The sequence below is a fragment of the Anarrhichthys ocellatus genome, unplaced genomic scaffold (assembly GCF_004355925.1).
Source record: "Anarrhichthys ocellatus isolate YVR2014 unplaced genomic scaffold, GSC_Weel_1.0 scaffold5, whole genome shotgun sequence".
NCBI classification, from domain to species: domain Eukaryota; kingdom Metazoa; phylum Chordata; class Actinopteri; order Perciformes; family Anarhichadidae; genus Anarrhichthys; species Anarrhichthys ocellatus.
Window position 1 is genome coordinate 1,552,053 of NW_022280035.1, and position 14,250 is coordinate 1,566,302.

The following is a 14,250-nucleotide window of genomic DNA, read 5'->3' on the forward strand; positions in this document are numbered from 1 at the left end:
TTCACTGAGATTTGGTGATAAATTGTGGATGGGCTGTGATTTTATTTAGGAAGAAAAAATAAGATTTTTAATCCTCAATATGTGGGAACTACTTGTCATCGCGGAATGATCACGCCAGTCAACCTCTCTGGCCCTCTCACAGCTTAATTGAAACAACTACTCGCGGAGGGAGCGCTGCAGGTGTTCCACGGTCGTAATTAAACGAAAACAACCTCACGTCGTCCATGTGGAAACGACCCGCTACACTGAGACTAGTAACAGTTATCCGGACAGCATTAGCTATTTAAGAAAGCCGTAAGTAACCTTCATCTTAATCGATTTTTAATCGTTTTTCTGTAAATTGAGAGTTGCCTCAACTGCCGCAGATGTCGGCTAACTTTTAATGTGAAGCAGTCGAAGAAAAGGTGTGACATTAAAGTTTAGCTTGTTTTAACTTCAGCTAGCTTAAGTGTTTTTTGCTAGCAAGTCAGTTAATCTTTTACGATCCTTTTTAATATTGTCACTTTTCTGTAATCATGCCCTGATTTGTTTTATTTAAGTTCGTTAGTTAGTTGATAACTTGTTTAAATGTTTGATTTGTGTCGGGCATTTCTTTTTTTATTTTTTTATTTTTTTTTTTTTTTTAGATCGCGGAACCTTTTCATCCCCCCAGCATTTAGCCACGCCCCTTCTCTCGACATGGTGATTAGCATACTTTATTTTTTTATTTACATTTACTTTCTTAACCACATATGGTAATAACCACACATGGTAATACACATAGTTGGCTAAAAAATATTATTATTATTAATAATAATATATATTTATATAATATAAATGTATAATATATTTATATTAAATATAAAAAAAAAATAAAAAAATACTTTTGACTCGTTGGAATAAACGTGATGGACCAAATAAACAAGTTGTGGTGCACCTCATCGTGGTTCGGATCATATCATGGTTTTGACAAAAATGTGGTGAATGTTTTTTTTTTTTGCCATAGATGACAAGTGCCGATTGTTGAGCCATATAAGCCAGTACAGATGTGTTTTGTTGTTGTTTTGATGTTGTTGTATACAAGGCTCTAGACACATTTATTTTTTCAGCACCTTCCAGAAAAATATTCAATATATTCAACTGTCCCGAAGTCGGTGTAAACCGTAAAAAAAAATTCTAAATGTTATTACTTTGATAAAGTCATCTATAGTGATTATTTGCATTTGAAAAACACAATTTAAAAGAATAGGAAAAATGTTAGCGATTTAAAAAAAAAAAAAAAATAAAAAAAAAAATAATCCTGTTATTAGTAGTTTTAGTTATGCATTATAAGCTGCTTAGATCTAATGTTAGGAAGGTAGACAGGCCATAATAATTCCCTCTCTATTTAATATTGCTGTGAAAACTTCTTCAAACATTATTTATTCGGGTTTCTCTTCAAAATAACATTCACAAGATTACATTTGAACACAAGGTTAGAAGTTAGCTTCACCCATTACTCATAATTTATTACTGAATAAAACATAATGTAACTTAACTGAGCCTCCGTCAGTTAGCTGGTAGCTCCGGTGCTGCTAACAGTACTAGCGTTCCTTCTATTGATTTCAACACGATTTGTTGTTCAAACTTGAAGCATCATCAGGGATCAGTGACTACAAAACATTAATGTTGAACTCACGATTGCATTTTTTTTTTAAACTGAATATTGGCAGAAAAACCTAGTTTAAACTGTGTGTGGGGAACCGTTCAATAATGTATTTGTTCAATAAAATATTTTCTTCCGAGGAAAAATTCTTCGCTTTTTATTCCTTTTAGCTCCACAGGTGCTCATAGTGGATGTTACCGCCATTTTAGACGGCATGTGTGAGTCTGTAAAGGTAGAAATTGTTGCTACGCTGTTTGTGGAGGTTTGCATGGGATGTAACTTTGTGTACCTAATAAACTGACTCCTCAGAGGATATAGTCTGTGTCTCAGCTTGTTCATTTAATACTCATAAAATTCTTTCTTTCTTGAATCAGCTGTCACCCAAGATGAACAGCAGTCCACCATCGTACCCCCTCGCCTCCCTGTATGTAGGCGACCTGCACCCCGACGTCACGGAGGCCATGCTCTACCAGAAGTTCTCTCCTGCCGGACCAATCATGTCCATCCGTGTGTGCCGTGACATCATCACCCGCAGATCTCTGGGATACGCCTACATTAACTTCCAGCAACCGGCGGATGGTAACGTACCCGTTTATTAAAAATGCAATAAATTAAATCGACAGACTTAAATGTTTCTCAAAGTAATACACTGGACCGTGTCACCCACTGTGGATCCACTGCAATGGTCTAGAAATAGGCATGGGCCTAAAACAAGGATTAAAAGATAAATCAAATGTAGAAAAGGTTTTATGTTGTCATGATTTTGTGGGGATGAGACTCCAAATGGATCAGCTGATAGGGTAACGATAATCAGATTGTTCTGTTTTGGTAAAAGGAAGTGGAATGTGACTGAGGGTGTTTCTCAAAGTCAAGGAAAGGATCCTTAACCACTGAATTTCAACGATGCTACAACATTGAATCCCACCGAACGATCGTTCCAATTCTACTGAGGACTGAGTCCTTCGTTTAGGGGACTTTGAAGGATACGCGTGTATCCTACGCGCTCCTAAAACACCCACAATCCTCTGTGTGCCGCACGTTTCCTGTCCCCTGAATTGTAAATGGAAAATATGTTGGTAAACGTTCAGTTATTTCACCTCATCACTCCACCCACATTTGTTTTTTATTTATATTAAAAGCAGTTCTGAAAAGGAGGGTTTTGATTTGTGATTTGAACATGGAAAGGTCGGTGCAGATTTGGATGTGTTTGGGGAGGGAGTTCCAGAGGGAGGGGGCAGCTATGGAGAAGGCTCCGTCGCCCCATGTCCGGTGCTTGGTCCTGAGTGGAAGGGACAAGAGGTTGGCATCAGAGGAGCGGAGCCGACGGGAGGGAGTGTGGTGGTGAAGCAGGTCGGTGAGGTAGGAGGGGGCCTGATTATGGAGGGCTTTATGAGTGAGGAGAAGGACTTTGTATTGGATCCGTTGTGGGACGAGGAGCCAGTGGAGATTCTGGAGAACAGGGGTGATCGCGGGAGTGGGTGAGCAGGCGAGAAGCAGAGTTCTGGATGTACTGGAGTTTATTTAGGATGATGTGCCATAAAGAATACTGTTGCAGTAGTCGATTCTGGAGGTGTTGAAGGCGTGGATCGAATGTTTCATTAATGTGCGCTGTCCCTACCAAATATATAAAGAAAAAAAACAACGGCCCATCTCTTAAGCACACGGCACCCTCGTCAGACTGTTCCAACGCATGCTCTCCGAATGTACAGAAAGAGCCTCGCCTTGCCTCGATGGGACCCGACGAGGAAGGACCCGTCCTACCAAGGAAGCATCCTTGACTTTGAGAAACATGGTCTTGCCTGATGAGTAGTGCTGCTTTATGTCAAATGTAATGAAGATGCTGTTTATGACTGAAGGAGTTTGTGATTGTCGTATTATTATTATTATTATTATTATTATTATTATTATTATCTTAGCGGAGTGCGCCCTGGATACGATGAACTACGACGTTATCAAGGGTCGGCCGATCCGTATCATGTGGTCTCAGCGTGACCCGGGACTCAGGAAGTCCGGTGTGGGAAACATCTTCATCAAGAACATGGATGAGTCGATTGACAACAAGGCGCTGTATGACACCTTCTCAGCCTTTGGCAATATTCTGTCCTGCAAGGTAAGCGGCCTCGGTCGTCCTCTTGGTTACTGACTGCGTGGTTGATCCACTTGTCTTCATCATGATATGTTGGGATGTGTATGAGTAAGGCTCTCATGACAATATTCATATTATATAAAGTATACCCTGATGTGGCAAAATAATACAAAATCACACAAACATAACTGATGATCAGAGCAGTAAACCCATAACATGTAAAATATATTGTTAACACAACAAAGGAAAAGACTGGAGGTATACGCATCTAAAATGTGGTGTTGCTGTGTTGTCAGATGCCAGAATTGACTTCTCGTACATCTGAGATGATGAGCTGTGATCCGACGCTCTAGAGAGCGACAGTATCGGCAAAGCGTTTTGAGGGACGGAGAGAAAATGTTGCTCATAGTTTAGCCTTCTGCGGACCGTCGCGCGAAATCATAAGAAATCAACCAGGTCCACTAGAAACTCCTTCAGCTCAGACTCCAGCGGAGAGACACACCAGACCACCAAGGACAAAAACGTAGATTCTTTTTCTGTACAAAACAAAACCGGCCAACAGCACTAACTAACATGTTTAACACACCTACACTCTGCCCACAAAAGTACCTCATCATCACTGACAGAAAAGGGTCTTTATTGCTGCTACAGTCACTACCAGAAGCAGACAACGCTCCCGTCACAAAGCTGCTGTAGTGATGATGGGAATCGAGAACCGGTTCCAAAATTGTCAGAATCACAGAAAAAGTATCAGGAGTTGTTAAAAAGTGCAAGATGACCCATTTTTAACTCAAAATGCGAGATGTAATTTGCATGTTTGTCTTCGTAGGTCGTTTGTGACGAGAGAGGCTCCAAAGGTTACGGATTTGTTCACTTTGAGACCCACGAGGCTGCAAACCGGGCCATCGGCACCATGAACGGGATGCTGCTGAATGATAGGAAAGTGTGAGTAAACTAAAAACAATCTCAATAGGTTGGTAAGACGAGTACGTTGAGGCAAAGAGTAGTGCAGAATATGTATATATGTATATAAGCTGTAAATTAACACTGGATGACTTCTCCATGTTTTCTTGCTCAGTGAAAAGACAGGTAAACATTTGGATTCTGGCATTGTCAACCCAAAGGCCCATTTTCTGGGTGAAACATGTCAGTTGTCCCTGCTTAGGTCAGTGAATGAGTAGGATCTGTGTGTAGGTCTGTTGTCTTTGTGTGTGTGTTGTGATTTTAGGACTAAAGAGACAAAGTAAGATCAGAAAGTGATGATGTCTATACAGCGAAAGTTTCTCATTCATGATCGGAGGAGAAACATTCATATTTGTTCTTAAATGTTGTCATCTGAGAACAATATTTACAGAAATAATCATTTTTGTCAAACAAATGTTGTTGATGTTGTGTTGTTGATGTTTGTCCTCATTAACGGTCTTTTTGATGCTGTGTGCTGAAGCCAGAGACTAACTTTTATAAACTGTCCCGTCTTTATTGTCCTCTCGGCGGTGGGTTTGATTCTGTCTGCAGCTTTGTCGGACACTTTAAGTCCCGGAAGGAGAGAGAGATGGAGTTTGGCACCAAAGCCATGAAGTTCACCAACGTCTACATCAAAAACTTTGGTGAAGACTACACTGACGAGAAACTCAAGGAAATCTTTACGGCATTTGGTGAGAAAGCACATTTTTGTTGGTCTTTGTGTGTTGCTCTCCTGCTCAGTTTGGGGAACTTCTCTGTGATGGATTGAATGCCACAGCAGTGATTCCCAGGGGATCTTGGGAGACTGTGGTGGGTGGACCATGGACCTTTTAGGGCTGTCCGGGGGCATACTGGGCCTGTGGCGGCTGGGCCTGTGGTGGCTGGTATTACATGTTGTATAAAGCTTTCTTCATGCTCGCGCTTGGCGCCGTAGCGCGATTACAAACACATTTTAACACTTTGCTTATAAGTTAGACTGTTTTGTGCTCAAACTCTCAGGGAGGACTCTCAGTGTGCGGGTGATGAAGGATGAGAGGGGACGCTCACGAGGATTTGGCTTCGTAAACTACGCTAACCACGAGGACGCTCAGAAGGTAGTGTGTGCACCCAGACTCATTATAGTGACATTACAGCAGCTTTGATTTATAGTTTACAGATAACTCAGTGCATCGACGGAGAACAATGAGCCATGTGTTCACCTGTAGTGTGGTGTTGGTGTTGCTCTTTATCCGGTTTTTATTTGGCACGCCGTCTTTTTGCTCCCGCTCATGAAATATAGCATATAATATGTTATATAACTGTTAGTTAACATGCTACAGTGCTGCTAACATGTAAACATAACTACTTCATGCTAAATGTCTAAATACTAATGTCCTATGATTATTAATAATTCATGTAAACTGTAGGTGCAACAATAACACACATACTCACTTATATTAGAGTCCGTATTGTTCAGTACTGTAGATAAACAAAGGTACACGTTGATGCTGCCCTTGTTTCTCAGGCCGTTGATGAAATGAACGGGAAGGACATGAGCGGGAAGATCCTCTACGTCGGTCGGGCTCAGAAGCGTCTGGAGCGTCAGGGAGAGCTGAAGCGCAGGTTTGACCAGATCAAACAGGATCGCATCCAGCGCTACCAGGTGAACGTCTGAAGACATTCTAGAGTTGTGTGTATTATGTATTATTTGGTTTTATAGTTAATATTTGAAGAAATAATGATAAACATTTCAACATGCAGGAAAACATTTATGTAGACATTTAATGCAGATGGGTGAAATGAGTAAACTCACAAAGTCAGATGTGGACTTTGTGAAATGTAATGAAAAGTTAAACTGCATATGAAAAGGACGGAGGAAACGATTGCATTTCTTCCCCCGTCTCTGATTCCAGGGGGTGAACCTGTACGTGAAGAACTTGGACGATGGCATCGACGACGAGAGACTCCGGAAGGAGTTTGCTCCTTATGGCACCATCACCAGTGCCAAGGTAACGAGAGAACACACACACATATAACAGGAAGTGTCAATGTCCAATCATACTTTAAAGGGACACTCTCCTCAGAATGTATCCTCTCAGTATCGAGGACTCTCCGCCTCGTAGATGTACGGTACTTCGAGATGCAGTGACTTAAACAGAGTAAGAGTAGAAGAGCTGCGAGGACGGAGAGGTCAGTTAGCCGCGAGGCTAATTCAGTCTCAGAGCTGCTGTGTGAAAGCCTTATCTTTGTAGAACACACTTGCAATGCGCTGCAGAAGGATGTTATTGTACTTTAGTGGCTCACTCAGATGCTGCTCTCGAGAAGATGCAGGTTTTTATATTAGACTGCTGTCGTCTGGTGTTTAAAAGCACGTTCTAAATAAAGAGTTCAGATTCATCTGACTGTATCAATGCGCAGTAATATTGAAAGTTGAAAATATTCCGTCTACATACAAATGTTAATGTAACCTTTAATTATTCACAATAGTTTAGCAGAACTCCAAAAAGGCCAAACTTCAGTTTTCCATATCTGTGGGTCTCATAATGAATCGCAGCCTTTTTTTTTTTTTTTTTTTTTGCCGTCAAGTCTCCAGTCAAGAGACTGGAGACTTGAAGGCCTGAAGTTACTCGAGTCTCAGGTCTGCAGCTCCGGTGTTGGAGTACTTTAATGGTTTCCTCGTTGGCTGCAGGTGATGACGGACGGCTCCCAAAGCAAAGGCTTCGGCTTCGTCTGTTTCTCTTCACCCGAGGAAGCGACGAAAGCCGTGACGGAGATGAACGGGAGGATCGTCGCTACCAAGCCTCTGTACGTGGCTCTGGCTCAGCGGAGGGAGGAGCGTAAGGCCATCCTCACCAACAAGTACATGCAGAGACTCGCTACCCTGAGGACCATGACGAGTCCCATCATCGACTCGTACCAGCAGGCCGGGTACTACATGACGGTTCCCCAGGTACGGAGGTTTGACCAGCGATGGAGAGGGAATCTGATCTTCATTATCCTGAAAAAGGCTTTTTGATTGTCAGTAATAGATTTATGCATCCAAAATAAATGTCTTGTCGTGATGCGCTCACTTATATAAATGTCTGAATTTAAAGTAGAGTTTAAAAGATGAAAATTTAAGTCAAACCAACCACAATGTGACAGCAAAACACAACTCTAAAATGAAGTCGCTTTAATGGATGACCAACCTCTTGATTACGAGCTGAATTTGCATTTCAGAAAATTATTTTTTACACCCAGAATCTAATACGTCACTTAAATGCACTAAATACATTCAGTTTTGTCAGATAATATTATTGTTTGCAATTTGAGCAAGTTTTTTTTTTTATAGGGAAACCAATTAGTTGTTCACTTTAAGAGTCTTATTTTCTCCTTTTTGTATATAAGGTTTTGCTCTTTAATAATAAAGCAAAAGTATTTCTTGTTCCATACGTCTATTAATCGATTACTAAAATAATCAGCAGCCTGAGACGGTATTAACGTGACAGGAGGAGGAGGTGAAGACGACGCTCGCTGGTGCTCCTCGTCATGTAGTTCATCGTTCAGGACGTCATTTTAACCCTCCGGATATAATGGATGTTTTCAGCAGGACGAGCCAACAGAGAACATCCGTACATACATCAGTGTTTCCCTCTCTCGTTTGTTGGTGTTAGCATCAGATTAAAAATAGATTTCACACTGGATTAATAACATGCTGTAGACGGACAAGCAGCTCTTCCTGCGGGAAAAAAAAAAACGGAATTTAAATTACAAGAGAGCTAATGAAGTAAGTAATGGCAGCTGTAATTATTACTCGTTATAAAACAATCATTACATGTGATAATATTAATTCTGAGCAGGGTAGATCATGTTAAAATGCCCCCTCCCCTAGAGAAATAGATAAAGACGAACTTCACTGAACTTTACAGTTGATTAAGGATGCTGCTGGTGTGATGAGTGCTTTGCTGTCTGATGTATCTGTTCAATAATTACAAAGCTTAAATTAGCTGTGATCCAGAGGTTGACCTGTAATATTTAACATGATGTATTCTCGCAGCCTCCAACTCGCTCCTTCTACAACCACAATGCCGTCAGCAACATGAGGCCAGTTCCTCGCTGGACAGGACAACCTCCCAGACTGCAGGGTGAGTCCGTCATTAGTTATGTGTTCACATGAATATGCAGCATGGATGAATGCAATGTGTGTAAATGTCGCACGTCCTTTTCTTTAGGCCCCTACTCGACCCAGTTTGTTGCTCCCGCTGTTCCCCGACGTGGTTCGACCCCCATCGCTACGGTCAGACAGGCCTCCACTCAGGCTCCACGCATCATCAGCTCCTCGCAGAAGACGAGTAAGTATGACAACACGAGGAACTCCGGCCGTGTGGACGGTAACTTCTGACGCGTGTGACGTCTTTATTTAGATAACATTGCCACGCAGACTGTAGGAGGCCGTACGGACGTGCCCGGTATGACCAGGAGCGGCCAGTACAAGTACTCGCCTGCAGTGAGGAACGTCCAGCAGGTCCTTACTGTTCCTGCACCCATGACAAGAATACAGGTACTGTCGTCTGCACTGCACCAGGACCAGGAATGAAATACTGATCACCGCCGTGTAGCCGTTCTTCAGTTTTCACTGTTCCGCTCCTCAGGTTTTTCCTGCTCCTGTGATGGAGCCACCGGTGCGTGTTCAAGGCCACGAGCCCCTCACCACCTCGATGTTGGCTGCAGCTCCACTCATGGATCAGAAACAGCTTCTCGGTGGGCCACCGTTCAGTTCTGCTCGTTCTCTGTATTGTCCATTGAAGGAACTCGATGGTTAATCCTGTCTCCCTGCTTGTGATGCGTAGGGGAGCGATTGTACCCGGTGATCCACTCCCTTCACCCAAACCTGGCTGGAAAAATCACCGGCATGCTGCTGGAGATCGACAACTCTGAGCTGCTGCACATGCTGGAGACCCCCGAGTCCCTGCACTCTAAGGTATGAGGTGTTGCTTTCTTTTGTCTTGCTATTATACAAATATTATACAGTTGCTGGTACCGAGTCGAGCTGATTAGAATCTCGGGGTCAGGTCAGAGACGAGTGTTTACCCCATCATAGCCCACCTCCCGCAAGAAAGAGAGAATTTTATTTACATTATTTATTTGCTCTTGTTTCATCACTTTTGCACCGTCTCCAGAGTCAAACTGTGCAAAGTCTGCTGGAAAAGCTCGAACTCTGTTCACTTCCTAACGGACTCTGGTGCAGTTTGTTTTGTGGTGTGAAAGCAAACCAACCAACCGCAGGATTGTACATGATAATATAACATGATCTCAAAAGCCAGACTACTCAAAACAACATCTGCTGATCATTAAATCTGTACAGGAAGCGACCTTATACTTGATCTGTTTAAGGCCATGTGTGTGACCTATGTATGCAAATCAACTCGTATGCTCGTCGGTGCGGATATTTTCCCCGATAAATGAGTCAAAAGCTGTTAAAACTGCTGTCTGTGTCCGACTACATGTACTTTGTCAGTTCATTAAGTCCTTTAAAAACTGTGTGTCAGCAAACCCACAGTGATGAGCCCTGAATCATTACAGCACAGCTGTCACCTGGCAGAGCAAAGGTGACTAGAAAAATAAGTGCGTTGAGTGGTCAGAAGACTAGAAAGACGCTTTACAAGTCCATTTACCATTTACATACAGCCAAATAAGACTAATACATCGTATAATCTCTAGGTGTTAGTTCGTGATCTTTAGTGGTGCTGGTAGTCAGACTTTGTCACCTTTACACAGTTTCCGGTGGTTATGCTAAGCTAAGACTCCTGGCTGTAACTTCATATTGATCATCCAGAGGAGAGAGTGGTATGGATGGTGAGACTGGTGTTGCTGGATTATTGCATCTTCTTTGTCCCGTCCTCCGGTCAGGTGGACGAGGCGATCGCCGTCCTGCAGGCTCACCAGGCGAAGGAATGCTCTCCTAAGAAGTGAAGAGTCCTTTCAGGTCAGCAACAACTTCTCTTCCTCCATTTATCGTCAGCGGTGAATGAATCCTTACAACACATGCAGTACAGTTACTACTCATGCTGACTTAATTAAAGCAGCTGTTGGTTAAGACTGGACCGGGTTACCTTCAGTAGCGCAGAACATAACTGCAGTTAATCAATTAAACGAATGTCCTGTTGTAGAAAGCTCCCCTGTGCTCAGCTCTCCCCCAGTCCCAAAAGGTTCAGCAGATCTCTACATCAAGTTATATTGAATGAAAGTTATTGCTCTTTACTCCTAACATCAGGAAGTGTGTGCTGAGTTGCAGACATTAAATGTTGCCATGAAATACTCTAACCGTGTCATTTCTTTCTAGATGTCAACGATGTTCTGGAGGAGGGAAAAAATAAAAAAAAAGAGTAAAATTTTGAAAAAAAGGGGGAAAAAAGTAAATTGAGAGATTTGTAAAGTTAGGAACCATTTAGTTGTTGCGATACCTTTTGTTAGAAGATAAAGTTCACAGTATATGCATTAAACCAGTCTCGTGTCATTTGTTTTATCGACTTGTGCTTGTGCGTGGGAACGGAGTGGGAGCCGGCTCCGGAAGTGCATGTAGAAATACTAAAAGAATCTCAATTGAATGTGTAACGATGATGTAATGGTCTCATTGCTGCCCCTTGAGGCCGCAGGGCAGAACACGTCCACTGGTATTTGATGGTTGTAGTGGCTGTTCTCCCCCCGACAGCCACAAGGGGCAGCGATGAGCCCATTCCTCAGTAGAGAGTAAACCTTCACGAGCAACACCGAAAGGAGGTTTTTGCTTTTTCCAAAGTTGTTTTTTTTAAGAGAAGAGATTTCAAGGAAGAACAACAACTGGTTGGTTTTGCAAATGTATCTCTGATTTACTGTCCACTGTTTTTTGGTTTATACATTTTATTTGAAAGAGCAATGTGTCATTTCATCTTAGTTTTTAGTTGCACTTTAAATACCACGTGATTGTTTCTCTACAGTATCCCTGACATGTTAGAATCAGAGTATCCTTAATCCATCGTCCAGTAAATAAACACTAGCACATCGAGTCTGAGACGACATCCTCTCTGAAGCTCTCCGGTAGGAACATTGTTCTCATTATCAGGTTAATGTTGTTGAATATTAAAAATGTACAAAATAATTTAAATTCAGTTGCCTATTTAGCTTCGTTATGAACTCGGACATGATCATAAAAAAATAACACATGCGAAAGAAAATTGTAGTGATTTGTATGATATATCATAGAAATGTCATAAAAAGTGTAATAGTGTCATTAAAATGTCATGGTACAGTGTGCCATAAAGAAATTAATAATGTAGAATGTCACAATTTCATAGTATATCTATAATTTTCATACTATGATAAATGTCATAGTACAGAATGCAATATAAATGTTAGCCACGCGGGGCTCACCGTGAGCCCTCGCGTCTTTCTCCTTCGGTCTGTTGGGAATAACAGCTGAAGGACAAACTTCGTGACTTTGCTTCTGAAAACATTTGCTGTGAATCTGAAGGCCGGATTCCACGGTTTGCCTACTTCACTTCTCACAGCATTGTTTTGTGAAGCTGAAGGCTGGTTTCCACTGAAGACAGATCTTCTAGAATCATCTTAAAACATCCGCATTGCTTTACTATTATGTATCACCACTAGGAGTCAAGTTTCCTTTGATGTGTGTAAATATAAAGTTGAGTTAACATCACAGGATTCATATCAAGTGTAATATAAAAACATGATAGATTGGTGTAACTTAATGTTCACAAGAAGTCTTAAAACATTTAAATGCATTAGTAACTTTCACCGTCATTCTCAGATTGATGAACTGAGCTCAGCAGCAGACGTGGAACCATCCACGAGTTCATCCTGTGCACATCCTGTGTCCCACAACGTCAGCGGCAACTCCGGTTTGAATCCAATTCAATAAAAAAAACAATTGAAGCGACCAGTGAAGGAGAAACATGGGGTCCAAATGAAGTAAATCACATTTTTAATTGACTGGTACGAGGAACTCCCAAAGAAATGGGACAAACGTAAAAATGAATTGTCAAATTTGCCAAAGTTTATTGGGAGCCTTCATACAAAAAATGAAATTATGGCTGTAAAAAGTTACAAAGGATTATTGTTGACATTGATATACTTTTGGCATTTAAGGCCTATTAACCCAACAGTTTTGTAACTCTTTGTAATTTATTTGAAATCTAAAAGTGTTGATTTAAACAAGCAGATAAGACAGGAATATTTAAAAACATACAGACCAATAGATAACTGCAGATTACTTCTCAGTGGTAGTTTTACAACACAAACCCACGAAAAATTTGAAAAGCAACTCAGAAAAAAAACAAAAACCTGCCTAATATTCAATTATGAACACATGAACTTGAGGCAACTTTTATTACACACTGCCAACTAATTTCATTGAGTCGGTTTCATGACTGCAAACAAAGGTATTTACACTGACGCTCACGAGCTCGTCTCAGACTATCGGCGTGTCGGCATTAGAAGCTGCTTCGCAGTTACCGAGTCGGGGAAAAGGTTGTGGTAGGTCGGTAAGGGGACGTAGGCGGCCGTTATCATTTTACCTGGAAGAGAAAAGGAAACAATGAGCTGTTAAAAACGGGAACACTTTCCTCCACATTCTGATCCTTAAAGGTCACATTTTAAAAAGGATTCAAAAACCAAAACGGAATCATCACAAACCTGCAAACCAGCGTCCATGAAGTGCGTTTACAGTCGCCATCGCTGCTGGTATTGAGGGACACTTCACGTACACGTTTCCCTGTGAGGGAGAACACAAACGGTTATAGAAGACGTCCTATCAGGTCTGTGAACCAACCGGAAGACGGACACCGTGTCCCCTTTGAGCCACTTGGAATGAGCTCATTTGTGTCATTTGGGAGTGAACTTACTTGAGCAGAGTTCTTATCAACGTAGATGTGAACGATTCCTCCGTGTTTGTTGCACTCCTCAATCACATCGTCCTGGATCTCCACGGCCCAGGTGGGGTCGTTCTCCCTGAAGGAACAAGTTTGGGAACGTTAGAAACACAACGGCTTCAAAAGCCTACGTTGTTGGTATTCCTGAAATGACCGTTTACGAGGCCTCTGCAGTTTGTGTCAGACAGTCAATACAACGTATCTTCTAAAAGTAATGCTTTTAATGTGAAACTCTTTCTGTAGCTTCACTCGGTTTCCTTCCTGAGCTGCAGCAGGAGGCCAGTAACAAAAAGTACCATATTAGATTTGCCAAACTTAAGACTGCTAAAGCCTCAGATTAGCTTTGGTTGAACTTCAGGATGCATTTCTACTCAAAATGATGTGCAGATGGATTTTGTTCTTCGCCACTGAAATCGCTTCTTCTTCACAGCCACTTGTGGACAGGAGGAAAACGTACGGAGACCAGAAACTGCACATGCGAGTCTTGTTTGAACCCGTGCAAACGATGACGTCCTTACGATTGTGGGTTGAACAGGTTGGACAGCTGGAGGCAGTGTGTGGCCAGCGGCTGTGACGGGAGGTTCAATGCTTGGCTTGGAGATGGAAGAGCTGAAACAAAAAAAGAGAACGATTAGAAAGATGAAGAAATAATACACACACACACACACACACACACACACACACACACACAC

The 14,250-nt window shown here is 41.9% G+C and overlaps 2 protein-coding genes across 6 annotated transcripts in view; one reads left to right on the forward strand and one right to left on the reverse strand.

Moving 5' to 3' along the window:
• Positions 1-31: 31 nt before the first annotated feature.
• Positions 32-11,134, forward strand: pabpc1l (poly(A) binding protein, cytoplasmic 1-like). Of its 3 annotated transcripts, XM_031845296.1 has the most exons (17): positions 32-294; positions 627-681; positions 1,999-2,203; positions 3,541-3,734; positions 4,540-4,655; positions 5,226-5,365; positions 5,673-5,767; positions 6,178-6,315; positions 6,566-6,661; positions 7,342-7,602; positions 8,689-8,776; positions 8,864-8,983; positions 9,056-9,192; positions 9,284-9,392; positions 9,482-9,612; positions 10,542-10,617; positions 10,975-11,134. In XM_031845296.1, the coding sequence occupies exons 2-16, from the start codon at positions 679-681 to the stop codon at positions 10,602-10,604; spliced, it is 1,896 nt and encodes a 631-aa protein (XP_031701156.1). In that variant the 5' UTR covers positions 32-294; positions 627-678; the 3' UTR covers positions 10,605-10,617; positions 10,975-11,134. The 3 variants fall into 3 exon arrangements, with proteins under 3 accessions (XP_031701156.1, XP_031701155.1, XP_031701157.1); XM_031845295.1 differs by having other exon boundaries at positions 32-681; XM_031845297.1 differs by lacking the exon at positions 627-681.
• A 1,461-nt stretch (positions 11,135-12,595) lies between these two features.
• The window catches only part of LOC116382464 (RNA-binding protein 39-like), an 8,462-nt gene continuing 6,807 nt past the window's right edge, over positions 12,596-14,250 (reverse strand). For all 3 annotated transcript variants that reach the window (XM_031845542.1, XM_031845540.1, XM_031845541.1), the window contains 4 exons: positions 14,077-14,167; positions 13,532-13,637; positions 13,323-13,401; positions 12,596-13,204 (listed from right to left, as the gene is read on the reverse strand). In XM_031845542.1, coding sequence (XP_031701402.1) covers positions 13,104-13,204; positions 13,323-13,401; positions 13,532-13,637; positions 14,077-14,167 — 377 coding nt within the window. In that variant the 3' untranslated portion in view covers positions 12,596-13,103. The remainder of the gene's footprint in view (positions 13,205-13,322; positions 13,402-13,531; positions 13,638-14,076; positions 14,168-14,250) is intronic.